At 42.0% G+C, this 19,642-nt stretch overlaps 1 protein-coding gene across 2 annotated transcripts in view; it reads left to right on the top strand.

The window, feature by feature from the left end:
* SMOC2 (SPARC related modular calcium binding 2) overlaps nucleotides 1-19,642 on the top strand; it is a 326,181-nt gene that overhangs the window by 92,564 nt on the left and 213,975 nt on the right. The window contains exons 2-3 of one of the 2 annotated variants that reach the window (XM_075862596.1): nucleotides 6,069-6,240; nucleotides 8,027-8,059. In XM_075862596.1, coding sequence (XP_075718711.1) covers nucleotides 6,069-6,240; nucleotides 8,027-8,059 — 205 coding nt within the window. The remainder of the gene's footprint in view (nucleotides 1-6,068; nucleotides 6,241-8,026; nucleotides 8,060-19,642) is intronic. The other variant, XM_075862597.1, reaches the window with a different exon arrangement.

The following is a 19,642-nucleotide window of genomic DNA, read 5'->3' as shown; positions in this document are numbered from 1 at the left end:
AAACTGGGCAGAGTACATCAGGGCATAATAAGAGGGTATAATAATGGGGTACATAAATAATAATTTGCAGATATGTGGCCGGTGTCGCACTGATAAATGGCGCCCGATCTTATCCGCTTTTGGAACACTCTGCACATTTTGCATCGCCATATTCTGGGAGCCAGAACTTTTTTATTTTTTCTCCAACGGAGCTGTGTGAGGGCTTATTTGTTGCGGGACAATCTGTACGTTTCATTAGTACCATTTTAGGGTACATGTGTTTTTTTTTTAATAAATTTTTATTAGATTTTTTTGGAAGCAAAGTGACAAAGAAACAGAAATTCTGACAATGTTTTTTGTATTTTTTTTTTACAGTGTTCACCGTGCGGTATAAATTACATTTTACTTTATTCTGCGGGTCGGTACGATTACGGCGATACCATATGTATATAGGTTTTTAATGTTTTGTTGCGATTGCGCAATAAAATCACTTTGATAAAATTATTTATTTTTTGTGTCACCATATTCTGAGAGTCATAATTTTATATTTTTCCGTCAAAAAAGCGGTGTAAGGGCTTGTTTTTTGCGGGACGGGTTGTAGTTTTTATTGGTACTATTTTGGGGTACATGCGACTTTTTGATCACTTTTTATTCTATATTTTGGGAGGGTTGATGACCAAAAAATAGTGATTCTGACATTGTTTTTTAATTATTTTTTTTGCGGTGTTCACCGTGCGGGAAAAATAATATTATAGTTTTATGCTTTGGGTCGTTACGAACGCGGTGATACCAAATATGTGTACTTTTTTTTAACATTTTCATTTTTTTCCTATAATAAAAGACTTCTTATAGGAAAAAAAGCATTTTTTTTTTGTAACTTTTATAACTTGTTTTTACACTTTTATAAAACTTTTTTATTACTTTATTTTTTACTTTTTACTTGTTTTACTTGAAGCCTGGCAGCACTGATCGCTGCTGTAATACATTACACTACCTAGGTAGTGTAACGTATTATAAACTGTGAGGCTGGGTCCACACGAGCACATTAACGTCCGTATTGGACGGAACGTATTTCGGCCGGAAGACCCGGACTGAACACACTGCAGGGAGCCGGGCTCCTAGCATCATAGTTATGTACGATGCTAGGAGTCCCTGCCTCGCTGCCGGACAACTGTCTCGTACTGAAAACATGATACAGTACGGGACAGTTGTCCTGCAGCGAGGCAGGGACTCCTAGCATCGTACATAACTATGATGCTAGGAGCGCAGCTCCCTGCACTGTGTTCGGTCCGGGACTTCCGGCCGAAATACGTTCCGTCCATTACGGACGTAATGTGGTCGTGTGAATCCAGCCTCAGTGTGATGCTGAGAGTCACACTGACAGGAAGCTTATGAGAACCAGCATCCGGCTGGTTCTCATAGGCTGCTGTGCATGGCAGACCCGGGGGCTGTTATATGGCCCCGGTTCTGCCTTATAACCGACTGCAGCACCAGCAATTGGTCCCCGGGAAAGTTTGTTGTAGCAACAAACTTTCCAGTTTGTTATAGCAACAAACTTTCCAGTTCGTTGCTACAACACACTTTCCCTGCGATCACATGACCAGGACCTGAACTAATCAGGTCCTGATCATATCTCCGGGACCAGAGGCAGGTGATAACAGCGTGATTCGGGTGTCAGCGCTACTCTCAGACACCCGGATCGCGCTTTTAACACCCACCGTGAATTCACGTCGGCGCTGCACAGAGCCCAGCAAGTGCCGACGTGAATATACAGTGGGCGGTCGGGAAGCGGTTAATATAAGATTTGAATATATGGCTTGCTGGAAACCATGGTGGTTTTTTTTTTTGCTATTCTGTAGCCAGGCTAATAACTAGGCAAGAAAAAGGGCATGCATGGGGTATATGACAATAATTTCTAACAGTAGTGGATGATATTTAACATTGAGATTTTCCAGCACGTTTTAAAGATGATGTTCACTGTTTATGGCCTAATTCAATCCTTCTGTTCGGCGATATTATGTTCAGTTTGACCAGAGTGGATTGTAGCTTTTCCGCCGCCTGAGGTGAAAACTTAAATGGCGCCCCCCTTGAACTCAAAGGAACTCCAGTGTGCACACATGCACTGTGTGGGTTCACATTATGCTATATGTTTATTTTGGATCATACAAATAGGAAATAAAAACAGGTAGCATAAAAATTCATTTTTTTGTGTCTTTTAAGGTAAGATTCACATCTGTCTGCTTCTACAAAATGTATAATATCTTTATACTAAAGACGGACAAAACAGTGCGTCATCCACTACTAAATCGGACAGGCAAGAAAAGCGACCCCCTTTAAAAAAAGCTTTTTTTTTTTTGTTACAATGCATGTGAGAACTTATTTGACATTTCTGTTTCAGTCTACCAGTATTCTCGTTGTTTTTTTTTTTTTTTAAATATCCACAGGATATGCCATAAATGTCTGATGATAGATCTGGTTCCCAGCTCTGGGACCAACACTTATATTGAGAACAGGACAATTCAATCCCCTGCCTGCGTGGTGAAGCGGCCTCTGCCTGCCGAATTTAGATGAGAACTATGTGGAGAGGTGGCTACGCCTGTGCGTGGCTCTCTCCAGTATGTTCTATGGACATTACGAAAACAGCCGAGCAGCGCTGGGCTGCTTGGCTGTGGGCATGGTGCAGACCTGGGATCCGCATCCATTTATTATCCTGGGGGTATGTCATAAACGTTTGAGATGGAATAACACTTTAAAGAAGAACTCCCACAAAAATTTTAATTCTCTGGCCCATTATGTAAACTTTTGTGAAGGTACTCTTCTTACCGGTGGCCGTATTTATGAGTTATCCACTCCCTTCTGGTCCTCAGCTGTGTCATGTGACCAGCAATAGGACTCTCCAACTGCAAGAGGAGTGAGCGTATTCTCCTGAGCGTGCCTGTGCCTCGGCTTCTGAATAAGCGCATGCACAGTACAACACTGATGTTTTACCGGTCTAATCGGCTCTACTGCAATGCGCCGATTCCGTCACACTACACCCGGCGCATGCGCAGTAAAGGCGGTTCGACTGGTGAATCAGAAGGGAGGGAGGGAGGGAGGGAGGTAGGGACAGACTGGGGATAGAAGGTAGAGCTGTTTGGAGAAACGGTGACGCCCTCGTTGCTCCAAAAATCTAATTTGCATATGAAGAATAAAGTTATTATCGCTGCAACGAAGCCACACATCTGAAAAACATCTCAGAAAAAACTTTATATTCAGGTGAGGCTACACTATATTACTATTCTGCTGCTTTAAAAGGTCAATTTCTGGTGGCAGACTTCCTTTAAGTATCTATCTATCTATCTATCTATCTATCTATCTATCTATCTATCTATCTATCTATCTATCTATCTATCTGTCTGTCTGTCTGTCTGTCTGTCTGTCTGTCTGTCTGTCTGTCTGTCTGTCTGTCTGTCTGTCTATCTAATCTATCTATCATCTTTTTATCTATCTATCTATCTATCTATCTATCTATCTATCTATCTATCTATCTATCTATCTATCTATCTATCTATCTATCTATCTATCTATCTATCTATCTATCTATCGTATGTCATTATCATATAAAAAGAAATGAGAATCATACACAGACAGATGATTAGATAGATATGAAATAGATAGCTAAATAGAAAGGAGAGACATACAGTAGATCAGGGGTCTCAAGCACGCGGCCCGCTAGTATAGGCTCTGCTCTGGGACTCTGTGGAATTCTCTGACATCGCTGTCCACATATGGACAGCGATGTCTGGGGCTTCCCCAGAGCCGGAGTCCCATGCAGCACGCTAGTATCGGCTCTCCTTCGACACTCTGTGGAATTCCCTGACATCGCTGTCCATATATGGACAGTGTGTCAGGGACTTCCCCAGAGCGGAGTCCCAAGCAGAGCGCTAGTACAGGCTCTGCTCCGGGGCTCTGTGGAATTCCCTGACATCGCTGTCCATATATGGACAGTGTTGTCAGGTTCTTCCCAAGAGCGGAGTCCCGAGCAGAGCGCTAGTACAGGCTCTGCTCCGTGACTCAGGGAATCCCCTGACATCGCTGTCCTCATATTGACAGCGATGTCTGGGGCTTCCTCAGAGCTGGAGTCCCGTGCAGAGCACTAGTATCGGCTCTGCTCCGGGACTCTGTGGAATTCCCTGACATCGCTGTCCATACATCGACAGTGATGTCAGGGGCTTCCCCAGAGCAGGAGTCCCAGTGATGTCAGGAGCACAGCTGAAATCAAAGGAAGAGCCTACTAGCGCTCTGCCCGGGACTCCAGCTCTGGGGTTGGCCCCTGATATCATATTCCCATCCAGGAGAATCCCCTGACGTTACAGTGCATGGACAGTGACGTCAGAGCCTCCAACAGCAGAGGAATCCCCAGTCAAAGCGTCGGCAACGCTCTGGCTGGGGATTCCACTCCTAGAGGGAGCGCCAATGGTACTATCTACTTGGGGGGTGTGTGGCATCATCTGCGGAGGCCACTGTGGCAGCATCTGCAGAGGGCACTGTGGAAGCATCTGCAGAGGGAACTGTGGCAGCATCTGCAGAGGGAACTGTGGCAGCATCTGCAGAGGGCAGTGGCAGCATCTGCAGAGGGCACTGTGGCAGCATCTGCAGAGGGCACTGTGGCAGCATCCAAAAAGCTGCCCAATCTTGACATGTGTGTCTGCCAAACGCTGCTAACTGAGCCGCCGGACTGCATTTAGCGACACTTAAACTGGAAAACTGAATTCTTGAAATAAGCATGTGGAGAAATATCTCAAATTATAAACCTAGCGCTATTATTATAGTAATGTAGTATTAGTATTATAGTAATATAGTGTTATAGTAGTTTAAATAACTAATTGATTAACAATAAGTTTGTATTGTATCAAATTTGAAAGTAATGCGGCCCGTCAACTTCCCATTTTTTCTATATGTGGCCCACTTATCCGGCCGAGTTTGAGACTCCTGCTGTAGATGCTCACCCGCTCTTGCTTTTTCCTAAATTGTTATTGCCTCAGCCAGACATGACAGGATTGCGAACCTTCCTGACCTGCTCCCTGCCTGCACACGTCTCTGTAGCCTGCCTTCTCCCCCTGTCCATCCCGAATGTCTGCTGATATCTACTGTAGTATTAAAACAGCAGGGTAGACAGGAAAAGGACGAAGGGAATGCAGGATCTAAGCAAACTTGAATGATGACTCCATTCTGCATCCACTTGTGATGTCGGCCCCCACACTACCACGCTGCAGGTTCCACAGAGCTCTGTGGTGGAAGAGACAGATCTGTATCTGCTCTGATGCTGCTTCAGAGGAGGGAATAACTGGGGGATAAGTACATTGGTCACATTTGTGCTGTGCCTGTGTTCTCTCCCAACTATGCTGAGTCAGATTCTATGAGCCCGAGGCTAGGCTCGCATATATTGCCGCCCTTCCCCGCACCTCATTGGAGCTGCCGCCTGAGGCGAGATTCTCAACTCGCCTCATGGTAGATGCGGCCCTGTTTGACTATACATATTAGTTCTATTGGTACAAGAGGCTTTAAATCTGAAAACTGCAAGCAAAGCATTGTGTCCAGAATTTTGGGAATATTTCAGTACCAGAGGATGTCTAAATAACGTAATAAGTATACAAATTATTTGTTAATCCCCTTTCATGACATATGGCTTTTTTGTTTTGGGTCATTGGAGTGGAGCTAGCGCCATGTTTTGGGCTTTCTTTGTTTTGTTTTTTAGAAATGTATTTATACTTTATTATGTTTTTTATGCAATGTGTCACCCAATATGTCATAGGAGACTTTTAAATGACAGGCCTGTTATGACTTAGCAACTATAGCCTATAAAAGGTACTCGAGGGCCATGTGATTGGTCACATGATCCACCAGGACTAATATTACTGTTTCATGTACACTGTGACATGGAAGGCAGAGAAGGTCAATGGATCTCAAATATATCAGAAGTTATATAACCAATCAACCTCAGATTAAATAACTACATCTGCATTGGTCTTTTTTTGTTTTCATCTAGCTATAAATATTATGTAGATTATGTTCCTTCTTTTGAACATTTTTTTTTTCCTTTTTTTCAGTTTCTAAGAGTGGATCAAGACAAAGACAAGGAATGTAATTTGGATTGTGCAGGCTCCCCTTCTAAACTTCTATGTGCCTCTGATGGAAGAACATTCCTTTCCAGGTGCGAATTTCAACGTGCCAAGTGTAAAGATTCTCAGCTGGAAATTGCATACAGAGGAAATTGTAAAGGTAAACAATTTTATTAAATAAATACAGTAACTTTGTATATTTTATTTATAGAAGTAGGGTTTAGTAAGGTAAAATTAGGTACTCATAATTGGTTATCTCCTCTCAGTCTTCTGCTTCTCATCTGGTCAGGTCTAAAAGCTTTAAGGAGTGCACATGGTAAAACCCACTCACCTAACACAACAACAATATTGTGGAAAAAAAATTGTGGCACTAGCCACTCTTTATTTACAACATATTATATAGCTCAGTTATGTGAACCCGACCAATTGCGGCACGCCAGCCCCCAGCCTCCTATGGACTAGGAGCCAGTGGTGTTTGTGCACCTCCACTGGCTCCCCAGGACCAACTGCTGGGCCACCCTGACCAACCCTTGTAGTTGCCCCACGTCTGTCCGAACCAGGGACCACCTGTCCAGCTTGTGTACGAAAAATCCTGCAAAGCAGCTCGTGGATATCTTGCCTTGGCCCTTAGCTACCGACACCATGTGTGTGAAGTGCTGCAATTCCGTCTTACAACACAGAACATCAGAACAAAACTCATAAGTGCTGAGCGGATGAGTCTTCCTTTTCCCTGTAAATAGAAGCAGAATTAGCTACTCTCTCTATCACCTGCCCCGCCTTAAATCCCCAGACAATTCTCCACCCCTAATTTCCTCCCCCAATTACCTTACATCTACAGGTCCAAAACCGCCCCACTATTGTTCCTTTACCACTTCCCCCTAGACCACTAGGAAAAATCAGGTTGGATACCCTAAATTTATAGGTTCATGACATGACAAAGGCCAACCCTCTAGGTTAATTGTAATAATCATTATAATAAGTCATAGAAACTCCCATCAAGGTTTGAGCTCAAATTTCTAAATTCAAAGTCCAGAGTACTAAACATTTCACCATGGAACTTACTACCCCTTTGTTCCTGGGCGCCACATGGCCCTCCTTATGGTTTCCAACTGGCATTTTGCCTGTTCGTCACTCTTTTTGCAAGAGCCAGATTTTCAGAATTTCATTTAACTGATACATATTTTGGCTTAAACCCACTGCTGGGGTATGTGGCTTTCTAGTGGCTTCCTAGGTACCCGTGATTTATTTTTCCTACTTGTCTATGTTTTTTTGGCACTTAGTGTCTGGACACAAAAGCAGTAAAACGAACGATAGCTGCCATCCCCATCTGTAATCAGTTATCAAGTACTAAGAATTGTGCCTAAATTGTTGCACAACCATATAAGATGAGTGTGTGTGGTCAGACCTTACCTTTTACATTGGTTTGTACTATACATTACCCTATGAAGTGCAGTGTCCATATTTTTTGGACCCATTCACGGTCTGCTAAATAGACCTAAAGCCATTTTAAAACTTAATCATTTAAAACTTAAAGACTATGTATATATTCACAACCATTTTTTTATAGCTCCAATGCAGTTAAAATAAAGCAACTTTGTAAATATTCTTCATTAAATATCTCCTACCTTTTAACATACATTTAGTAGGTCAATAAGAAGTATGGGACAGATTGAAAAGTGTATGAATGCAGGATCAGACTATATAGTGTTTGGTTGTAGTTTGTTTCCATGGAGACACATACATCTACATGGGAGATGTAGACATAAAATATTAGGATAATTTTAACGAAGTTTATTTGTAACGTTGCTTAATGTTTTCATTTTAGATTTATAATAGTAATTTAAAAAATGATGGTTGTGAAGTTGGACATAGCCTTTAACAATTGAAATTTGACTCTGAAACTCTTTTTGATAAATAATTTATAATTTAGTTTATTTTATTCATAGGTAAAAAAGAGGCAACAACAAACAGTACCAGAGGTAAATGTACATTATTTTAGATTCATTTTTTAATTTAAAGTTAACCATCATTTGCCTCGGTATATGTGACAGTCACCCGATTATCCTTTTTCTCACTCGTGGTTTAGTTGCTTGTAGTTTTTAGCCATTCTACCCTTACTGTACAAATTTACTCTATGTCAGTGTTGGTACAAATACTGGCTGGTTCATGAATCATAAATATTTTAGCAATGAGTGTTTGCTAGTGTGCTCTTTCATTACTTGGTTTATAAAATAAAAACCTATGTGGAAGGATCAGTTGGTGAATAACATTGTATAATCCAAACAAATGTAGAATTACTGATGGCATTCCTTGAAACATGGAATACGGTTTGATTGTTTACCTTTAGCTGTTGTCTTAGTGCTCTGGTATTAATTAACTAGTGTTTGCATTACTGGAATTTAAGATCCACCCAGGAGATTGCGCTACGCTAGCACTTATTTATAGTTTTATATAGCTCAATGCAAAGGCATATCAGATGTATTTTTCCCCCCTTTACCTGCCTAATGCACTGTTTGTAAATGTTCACTGACTCTATTCACTTGATATAATGTCTTCAGTGAACAGAGATCAGATTACAGCTGCTGCCCATAGATGTCTATACAGGGTGAGTAGGTCTGTGTGGTCCCCATGTCACAGCCAGCCTGCAGCCGCCGTCTTATGCATACCTCCCAACTTTTTAAAAAACTTTCTATTAAGCCTTCCCACCCCACCCCAAAGGGTGCACAAGATTTTTGGAAAGCTACATCTCCCAGCATGCCCTGTAGGTCTGCAATTGTCAGGACATGCAGTTTCAAAGTTGAATCAATGGTGGGCCACAAAGGTACCTGAGCTGAGCAAGCCCGGATATTATTTGTGAATTTGTTGTGAATTAAAACAAATATAACTAGCAGTAGTGGAATTGAAAGTCCAAATTATGCCATATACTGCACAGCACAATTAATAGTGTCATACACAGCGCAAATTGCAAAGTCATATAATAAGCAAAAAGTGGTGCCAAAGAATATCCAAAGTATTTTTCCAAATTGTGTGCAAATTAAAAGCAATAAGAGATGAGCAAATCTGAAAATTTGCCATATCAGCATTTCACCAAATGGGCAGATTTCTTATTTTGGAGGCGTATTTCACTTCTAAGGCAATTCGGCTTAATATGTGTCTGTAGTAAAGTATTTCAGCCTTTATTGAGTTATTTGCAGAGAATACAGCTTTATAATAAGAAATTCACCCATATCTTATGCCAACCACAAATTACAGTGCCATACAGTGCATAAATAGCGGTACCAAATAATGTCCAGGTAGTCTTTCCATACAATGTTCAAATAACAATGCCATATAGTCTGCAAATAGCAGTACCATATACTCCACATATGGTAGTGTACAGACAGCAAAGCCATATATGTGCAAATAATAATGTTATATATGGTGCATATAACAAAACTATGAAAAGTGCAAATAGTAGTGCCATACAATAAATATCAGTTGCAAACATTGTCCAGATAGTTGATAGTACAGTACTAGCTCATATAGCACATCCAGGCACCCACACCTAGGTTTCCCCTCCCACGGATAATGTCCGTGTGCTGTCCATTGTTTTCACGCGCCCATTGACTTCAATGGGCTGCATGGTGCGCAAAAACACACAAAAATAGGAGCTGTAGTAAGTTTCACGCAGCGGACACACACTGCGTGAAAAACAACGCATGTCTGAATAGCCCCATGAATTACATAGGTCCGCATGTTTTAACGTCCTTATTACGGACGTAAAATGCGCTCTTGTGAAATCAGGCCTTATGATTAGCAGATCATTTAAAAGTAAAATTAGAGTCAGGTGTTTTTAATAAATAGGATGAAAATCAGTTGTGAGGTGGCGACCTGTTCTATTTAACCGGTTCAGGACCGGGCTATTTTAAATCTTTAGGACAAGACACCAATTAGCCATTTTTAGCACGCACTAGTTAAATGGCTATAACTTTTTATTTGTTGGGCTAGCGGTGTGATTTTTGCAATGTTTTTATCGTAGACAATGCAGGTTTCTTTTTTATTATTTTTATACACATCCTTTTTGCTATTTTAGAATTCCTAAGCTTGAAAATAGTGGGGGCCTGGCCTGACGAGTATCAGAGGAAGCACAGCGTGTTAGCTCCTGCTAGAGATCCTCAAATTATCCTGTTTCCAAACTCTTCCAGCATTTTCTTTTCTACATGAAAATAAAAATGCTCAAATAATGTCAAATAATCACAATTCTGATAATAAAAGTGAAAAACTGAAAGGCAAGTTAAAGTGTATGCTCACAAATGCCAGAAGTCTAGCAAGCAAAATGGGGGAGCTGGAGGCCTTGATACTGGAGGAACATATAGATATAGTGGGTGTTGCTGAAGCATGGCTAGACTCTTCACATAACTGGGCTGTAAATCTACAGGGTTTTACACTTTTTCGGAAAGACAGGACAAATAAGAAAAGGCGGTGGTGTATATCTGTATGTGAGAAGCGATATGAAGGTGAGAGTGAAAGAAACATTAGAGGGTGAAGAATGTGAGGAGGTTGAAACCTTGTGGTGGAATTACAAAGGGAGGTAAACACTGAAAAAACTTACTTTTGATGTAATCTATAGACCCCCCCAATATAACTGAGGAGATGGCATGTCAGCTATATAAACAGATGGAGCGGGCTGCACAGGCGGGTACTGTAGTGATAATGGGAGATTTTAATTTCCGGGATATTAATTGGGGTTATGGTTCGGCTTCAACTGCAAAGGGGAGAAATTTCCTCAACCTGTTGCAGGAAAATTTTAAGGGCCAGTTTGTGGAAGACCCGACTAGAGGTGAAGCTGTGTTGGATCTGGTCATTTCTAATAATGCAGAGCTTGTTGGGAATGTCAATGTTCGTGAAAACCTCGGTAACAGTGATCACAATATAGTTAAATTTTACCTATACTGTAAAAAACAAACACAGGCTGGGAGGGCAAATACACTTCATTTTAAGAAAGCTGATTTCCCCAGGATGAGGGCTGCAATTCCAGATATAGACTGGTAAGAACTAATTAAATAATGGTACAAATGATAAATGGGAGATTTTCAAATCTACTTTGGGTAATTATAGTGCAAAATTTATTCCTATAGGTAACAAGTATAAACGACTAAAATTAAACCCCACATGGCTTACACCTTCTGTAAAAAGGGAAATACATGACAAAAAAAGCACGGGACTAGATGGGTTACACCCTAGAATTCTTAAAGAGCTTAGTTCAGTTATTTATGTCCCCCTTTTAATAATATTCAGAGATTCTCTCGTGACTGGTATAGTGCCAAGGGACTGGTGCAGGGCAAATATGGTGCCTATATTCAAAAAGGGCTCTAGGTCTTCCCCGGGTAATTATAGACCAGTAAGCTTAACATCCATCGTGGGGAAAATGTGTGAGGGGCTATTGAGGGACTATATACAGGATTATGTGACAAAAAAATAGTATTTTAAGTGACAGCCAGTACGGTTTTACTAAGAACAGAAGCTGTCAAACCAACCTGATTTGTTTTTATGAAGAGGTGACAGAGGGGCCGCTGTGGATGTAGTGTTTTTGAACTTTGCAAAGGCATTTGACACTGTCCCTCATATACGTCTAATGGGTAAATTAAGGACTATACGTTTAGAAAATATAGTTTGTAATTGGATTGAGAATTGGCTCAAGGACCGTATCCAGAGAGTTGTGGTCAATGATTCCTACTCTGAATGGTCCCCGGTTATAAGTGGTGTACCCCAGGGTTCAGTGCTGGGACCACTATGATTCAACTTATTTATTAATGATATAGAGGATGGGATTAATAGCACTATTTATATTTTTGCAGATGACACCAAGCTACGTAATATAGTTCAGTCTATGGAAGACGTTCGTGAATTGCAAGCGGATTTAAACAAACTAAGTGTTTGTGCATCCACTTGGCAAATTAATTTTAATGTAGATAAATGTCAAGTTATGTATCTGGTTACCAACAACCTGCATGCATCATATGTCCTAGGGGGAGCTACACTGGGGGAGTCACTAGTTGAGAAGGATCTGGGTGTACTTGTAAATCATAAACTAAATAACAGCATTCAATGTCAATCAGCTGCTTCAAAGGCCAGCAGCATATTGTCGTGTATTAACAGATTTTATTAGGAAAGAATAAAAGAATTAAACCTATTTAGCCTTGAAAAAAGACGACTAAGGGGGGACATGATTAATTTATATAAATATATTAATGGCACATACAAAAAATATGGTGAAATCCTGTTCCATGTGAAACCCCCTCAAAAAACAAGGGGGCACTCCCTCCAGCTGGAGAAAAAAAGGTTCAACCTGCAGATGCGACAAGCCTTCTTTACTGGGAGAACTGTGAATCTATGGAATAGTCTACCGCAGGAGCTGGTCACAGCAGGGACAGTAGATTGCTTTAAAAAAAGGCTTAGATAATTTCCGAGAACAAAAAATATTAGAGCCTATTTGTTGAAATTTTTACCTTTCCTTTTCCCGTCCCTTGGTTGAACTCGATGGACATGTGTCTTTTTTCAGCCGTACTAACTATGTAACATCTCACTGCCACATACCTGGGTGAAGGTTTCTACCCGTTTGTAGACTTGTCTCGGTAAATCCGTAGATATGACTTGTCGAAACAAAGATGCGAAGATGGACAAAGAGAGCCAAGATGGCGCCGGCACCTCATCTGCAGCTGCACGAGCGGCGGCCTCTAAACTGGTGGGATATGCAAGAACTTCGTCTGCCACACCAAGTAAGCATGTACAGCCATCGGAAACCCCCAAACTTGCATCAGCCCAAGCTCTTGAGGTGGGAAACAAAGTGAGCTCTGATGTGATGTGTGATGGCCAGATACTGGGAGTCTGTGATCAACCTGCTATGTGTCCCTCCCAGTCGCTCCCAAATGTCTTACCTGTGTCGGGGAAAGGAGAACCCTCCATAATTTATGTTTTATGGGCTATCACCAAGGGCAACACCACACTATCGTCCCTGTTACTGCAATTGGGAAGTATAAGTGAAGATGTGGAGCTTATTCGCCATATTTTAAAGTCTCAGACAGAATTTCAGCAGTGGAAGGCCACATCAGCGCAACAGAGAACGCCATTTTACCCATGCAGCGGGATATACAGAAACATGATGATGACCTAGAGAACAGACTCCCTAGAAATAATATCAGACTGGTAGGCATACCTGAATGATCATATGGAAATACCCCGACCGATATGTTGAAGCATGGCTGAAACCAACCTTTGGTGGTGCTATCCTGTCGTCCTTATATGCTGTTGAACGTGCCCACAGGGTACCTATGAAACCTCTTCCACCAGGGTCACAGCCCAGGACTATGCTAGTCAAACTCTTACACTATCAAGATAGAGACGCCATCTTGAAAGCGGCCAGAGATATGAAAGAGGTTACTATTGATGGGAACCGTATAGCCTTCTTTCCAGATTATTCGGCAGAAATACAAAAGAAGCACCTTTTATTTCAAGAGGTGAAGAGACAATTGCATACCCTGCAAATACCGTATGCGATGTTGTGTCCTGCGAAAATAAGTGTGGTTGCCTTGGGAGAAACACATTTCTTTGAGAACTCTAAAGATGCTGCGAGATGGCTTGACCACAGTAAAATGCCGTATAATTCAGATGAATAGACTGTGCAAAAGGTTATAATTTGTTTATTTACACTCCTTTCTAAGGCTCCATGCACATGACCGTGCCCGTAGTTACAACCCGTAATTAAGCCGGCCGTTTTTACGTGCCGTGCTCCCATTATAAAGTATAGGAGCACGGTCCTTAAAATAAGAATAGGACACATCCTATTTTTTTCGGCCGGTTTCTACGGCACTGACAGTCTCCCGTAGGCATAGGGGAAGGTCTCCGTCGGCCATAGAAATGAATGGGCACGTAATTACGGACCGTAATTACGGTCCGTAATTATGGGTGATTTTACGGTCTTGTACATGGGGCCTAAGAGCTGGTTGCTCGGAGATGTCTATTGATCCTACAGTGCTGATTTGATGGATGTTCCTTCGAATTAAAAAGTGGTAGCAGGATGCTAAACTATGTTCTTTTTGGGAAATGTCATCCAGGTTCAAGGAGGACTGGTGCCCTAACTTGCTCCAGATGGAACAAGTATCTTGGAGTATTGATGAAGCTTTGGTTTGGGAGGGTATATTTGTGGGAAGTTTTTTATGGTTCTTCCAAAGTATACTAGTATATGCTACTATTGATTGCTCTATTGTTTCGTATTGTACATGTCTGAAACTGATGCATTGCTCCTGCTTGAATTTTTTCTATAACTTTATGACTCATACTGTAATGATTATTTCTTGGAATGTTAGAGGCCTTGGAGATCCACTTAAGGGTACTGCTATATTTGAGTATGTTAAGTCCCATTTTCCTGCTATATTATGTTTAGAAGAAACGCAATTTCCAAAGATAGAACCGTGACTGTGCATTGTGTATGGATGAGTCATGAATATCACTCTGTTCACACTAGTTACACCAGGGGTGTTAGTTTAGTGATACACCGTTTGTTACCCTTTACATCTGTCTTCAGTTCACCATATACTCAATACTGTATATCATTATTGGTGTTTATATTCCCCAACCATTTAGCTATGATGTACTTAGGAAGGTCCTGGCTTTTACTGGTAATAGACCGGGTATACCATTTATTATACTAGGAGACTTCAATAACTATATCCACCCCTATTGGAATAAATTTAGAAACCACCTTTTGCTCTTTTCTCCAAAAGATGTTGCTGCTAGATCTTTGGAGATTGAAACTTGTTCATGGTAAATAATATTCCTATTACTCTAGTTCATATAGTAGCCTGTCACGTATTGATCTAGGATTGGGCCCTGACACTGTAGCCGGAGCGATCCTTACTGCTGAATACCTACCTAGAGCACTTTCTGATTATTCTCCTTTATTATTTGTTATATCTCTTTCTCAAGGTCCTCGAAACAATAGGACATTGTGGAGAATGAACGCCTTCTGTTTGACTGTTATAAATGTATCTGATGTACTTAAAGTGTTGACAGATTATTTTTCTGAGCATGTGGGCACAGCAAATAGAAGAGTGGTATGGAATTCTATGAATGCCATGCTGAGGGGTTGTTTAATACAGGTTATTAGCAGGGTTAAATTGAACACTAGACGTTTGGGTGATGCTCTCCAAAGTGGGGTGCAGCAGACAGAGGCGTCTCATATTCTAAACAACTCCTATACGTCTCTGGCCAATTGGCTCAAGTCCTGCTGAGAAATCATCTATTGGAAGTAGCTGAAAATAAGAGGATGTTTCAGAAACAACGTTCTTATGCTGAGGGAGAGAAAGCAGGTCATATGTTGGCTACTGTTGCGAAGGCACAGACCGGCCAAACGTTTATAGCAGCAGTGTGAAATACTGATGGCATACAAGTGTCTGATAATGCAGAGATAGCAGATGTGTTTAAATCTTATTACGCTTCTTTATATCATTTACATGTTAATGTGTCTGATCACCAACTTGAGGCATATTTATCTGATATCTCCCTGTCAGTTTTGTCTTCTACAGACAGAGTTTTTAGAGACCCCATTACAACTAAAGGAGTTGCAGGAAGCGGTAGTCTCTCTAGCTAACAATAAAGCTCCGGGATCAGACGGTCTCCCAGCAGAGATATTTAAAAAACTTGGTGACATATTTTTGCCGCACCTTCTAGATGTTTTTAACTCGGCTGTTAGGGACCAGGGACTGCCTAACATTATGAGAGAAACTGGGTAAAGATCCCCTGTTAGCTGAATCTTATAGACCAATATCTTTACTGCCCATGGATATTAAAATCATTGCCAAAGTCATAGCCACCCATCGTTTTGATACATTCTGAGCAAACAGGCTTCATGCCCCATAAATCCACGGCTATCAATCTTAGATGGCTATTTTTTAAAGCTTTTGAGAGTGTAGAATGGTCATATTTATGGCCAGTACTTCGAAAAATCGGTTTTGGTACATCGTTTATCTCTTGGGTTCAGATGTTATATGACAGACCTTTTGCCAGACTTCGTGTTAATAATTTTTTACCGGATACATTCCAGTTGGGTAGGGGCACGAGGCAGGGATGCCCATTTTCTCCATTGCTTTTTGCAATAGCTATCGAGCCACTGGCAGACATAATTAGGGGTTTGGTAGATATTGTGGGGTTTAGACATGGGGATATGGAGAATAAACTAACATTATATGCTGACGACATGCTGCTTTTTTTTAGAAGATGGTGCTACTTCCCTTGATGCGGCTATGTTCACTATTGGACAGTTCGATCGGAAGTCTGGACTGATAATCAACTGGTCTAAATCTATTATAATGCAGTTGGATAACCCGTGCACACAGGTACCCCGTGATGATCTTCCTATGAAGGGTGTCACATCCTTTAACCCCTTAATGACCAAGCTAGTTTGGACCTTAATGACCAAGCCAGATTTCTCAAATCTGGTATGTCTGACTGTATCAGAGAATAACTCTGTGAAAGTTTTGAATATCCAAGTAATTCTGACATTGTTTTTTCGTCACATGCTGTACTTTATTTTAGTGGTAAAAGTAGACTGATAAAATTTGCGGAAATTAATAAAAAAATAGAAAAATGGAAGAAATTTTGTAAAAATTAAAATTTTTCCCTATTTTTAACTGTAATATGTCACATATGTACACACATACTGTACAATTTTTTAAATTAAATATATATTTCCATCTCTTTACTCTATTTTGGCAGCACTTTTAAAAAAAAATAAAATAATAATTTTCAGCAATTTAGAGGACTTACAAATTGAATAATAATTTTATAAATTTTGGAGTGCATTTTGTTTTCCTACACCAAGCCAGGTTTTCAGAGGCTCATACGTCTCAAAATGATGGAAACCCCCACAAATGACCCCATTTAGAAAACTAGACCCCTTAAGGTATTTATCTAGGGGTATAGTAAGTATTTTGACCCCACAGTTTTTTGCTAAATTTAATACATAACAGGTGAAAAAATAATAATTTCACTTTTTTCATAAAAGTATCAGTTTGAAGACTGAGTTCTTTGTAAAGCGAACATGAAAATGAAGAAACACACAACAAAATGTATCACCCTCTTTCCCTGATTTAAAAAATACCCACATTGTGGCCCTAATGCGTTGCTTGGACACACGGCAGGGCCCAAAAGAAAGGGAGCACCCAGAGGCTTTCAGGACTCATATTTTGCTTGAAAATGTTTTAGGCCCCACTGTACATTTGGAGAAGCTTTGAGCTGCCAGAACGATAGAAACTCCCCATTTAGAAAACTAGACCCCTTAATAGGGGTTTAGTTAGCATTTTGACCACACAGGTTTTTCACTAAATATATTTGTAAAGGATCTGCCAGGCACTGCGGGGTTAACTCCCAGAACTAATCAGTCAGCACCTGAGAATACATCCCTGAGACTGACTCCTGCTTCCACCATTCAGGCTGGCAGGCTTAGGAGTGGGAGAGCCTATCGTAACCTTGCCAGACTCAGCTAGCTCCCGCCCTCGGTCTATTTAAGCCTGCACTTCCTGTCCCTCGGTGCTTGTTATTGCTTTTGTTTCCTTCCTTGTGGTTCCTGGCCCAGCTACAGCTCCTGCTATTTTTGATCCTGCTCCATACCGACCCTGGCTTACCGACTACTCTTCTGCTTTTCGTTTTGTACCTCGCACACTCCTGGTTTGACTCGGCTCGTTCACCACTCTGGTTGCTCACGGTGTTGCCGTGGGCAACGGCCCCTTTTCCTTGCTTGTGTTCCTTGTATGTTTGTCGTGTTTGTCGTGCACTTACTGAGCGCAGGGACCGCCGCCCAGTTGTACCCCGTCGCCTAGGGCGGGTCGTTGCAAGTAGGCAGGGACAGAGTGGCGGGTAGATTAGGGCTCACTTGTCCGTCTCCCTACCCCCAGCCGTTACATAATAACAAGCCCATACCTAGTCTACCCCTGGTCCCTGACACCACTATGGATCCCCGTGAGACCCTGGCTCAGCAAATGCAGGGTCTCTCCCTACAGGTCCAGGCCCTGGCTCAGAGGGTCAACCAGCCTGATGCTACCCTGGTAGTTCCCCGTACCGCACCTCTTGAACCCCACCTCAAGTTGCCCGACCGGTTCTCAGGGGACCGGAGGACTTTTCTCTCCTTTCGGGAGAGTTGTAGGCTTTACTTTCGTTTAAAGCCTCATTCCTCAGGTTCTGAGAGCCAGCGGGTGGGTATAATTATGTCCCGGCTCCAGGAAGGGCCCCAAGAGTGGGCCTTCTCCTTGGCTCCTGACGCCCCTGAACTTTCCTCCGTTGATTGTTTCTTTTCTGCTCTCGGACTTATTTATGACGAGACTGACAGGACTGCCTTTGCCGAGAGTCAGCTGGTGACCTTAAGTCAGGGTAAGAGACCTGTTGAGGAGTATTGCTCTGACTTTCGGAAGTGGTGCGTAGCTTCTCGGTGGAATGACCCTGCCTTAAGGTGCCAGTTTAGGTTGGGTCTGTCGAATGCCCTGAAAGACCTGCTAGTTAGCTATCCCTCTTCTGACTCCCTAGACCAGGTTATGGCTTTAGCGATACGACTTGACCGACGTCTCAGGGAACGACAACGTGAACGTTTATGTGTTTTCTCCTCCGACTCCCCCATGATGCCTCCCGAAGCTCCGTTGCTTCGTTCCTCCCCGAAAGATTCAGAGATACCTATGCAACTCGGGGCCTCCGTGTCCCCCCAACAACGTAGAGAATTCCGCAGGAAGAATGGTCTCTGCTTCTACTGTGGGGACGACAAGCATCAAGTGAACAACTGTCCTAAGCGTAAGGTTGCAGCCAGAGAACTTCCGCGTCTAAGTGATCATCGGGGAGGTCACTTGGGCGCACAGGTATTTCCCGTAAATATGAAACGTACTAAGATCTTGCTTCCCTTTCAGGTCTCTTTTGGTGGTAGGTCTGCTACCGGCAGTGCTTTCGTGGATTCAGGGTCCTCTACTAATATCATGTCTGTGGAATTTGCTATGTCCCTTGCTATGCCTCTTATTGATTTGCCTAAACCTGTCCCGGTAGTGGGTATCGACGCCACTCCTCTTGCTAATGGTTATTTTACACAGCATACCCCTGTTTTTGAACTCCTTGTTGGCTCCATGCATTTGGAGCAATGCTCTGTACTGTTGATGCAGGGATTATCGTACGATTTGGTGCTAGGTCTTCCCTGGTTGCAGTTGCATAATCCTACGTTTGACTGGAATACTGGGGAGCTAACCAAATGGGGTAATGAATGTTGTACGTCATGTTTTTCTGTTAATTCTATTTCTCCCCCTAAGGAGGCGAATACGCTACCCGAGTTTGTTCAGGACTTCGCTGATGTTTTCTCTAGGGAGGCCTCCGAAGTGTTACCTCCTCATAGAGAATACGATTGCGCTATCGAATTGGTACCAGGAGCTAAGCTTCCTAAGGGTAGGATATTTAATCTTTCTTGTCCCGAACGTGAAGCTATGAGAGTGTATATCCAGGAATCCCTGGCCAAGGGTTACATTCGTCCCTCTTCTTCTCCGGTAGGTGCTGGCTTC

Source organism: Rhinoderma darwinii, chromosome 4, assembly GCF_050947455.1.
Source record: "Rhinoderma darwinii isolate aRhiDar2 chromosome 4, aRhiDar2.hap1, whole genome shotgun sequence".
Classification (NCBI taxonomy): domain Eukaryota; kingdom Metazoa; phylum Chordata; class Amphibia; order Anura; family Rhinodermatidae; genus Rhinoderma; species Rhinoderma darwinii.
This window is presented reverse-complemented; position numbering and strand designations above follow the sequence as displayed.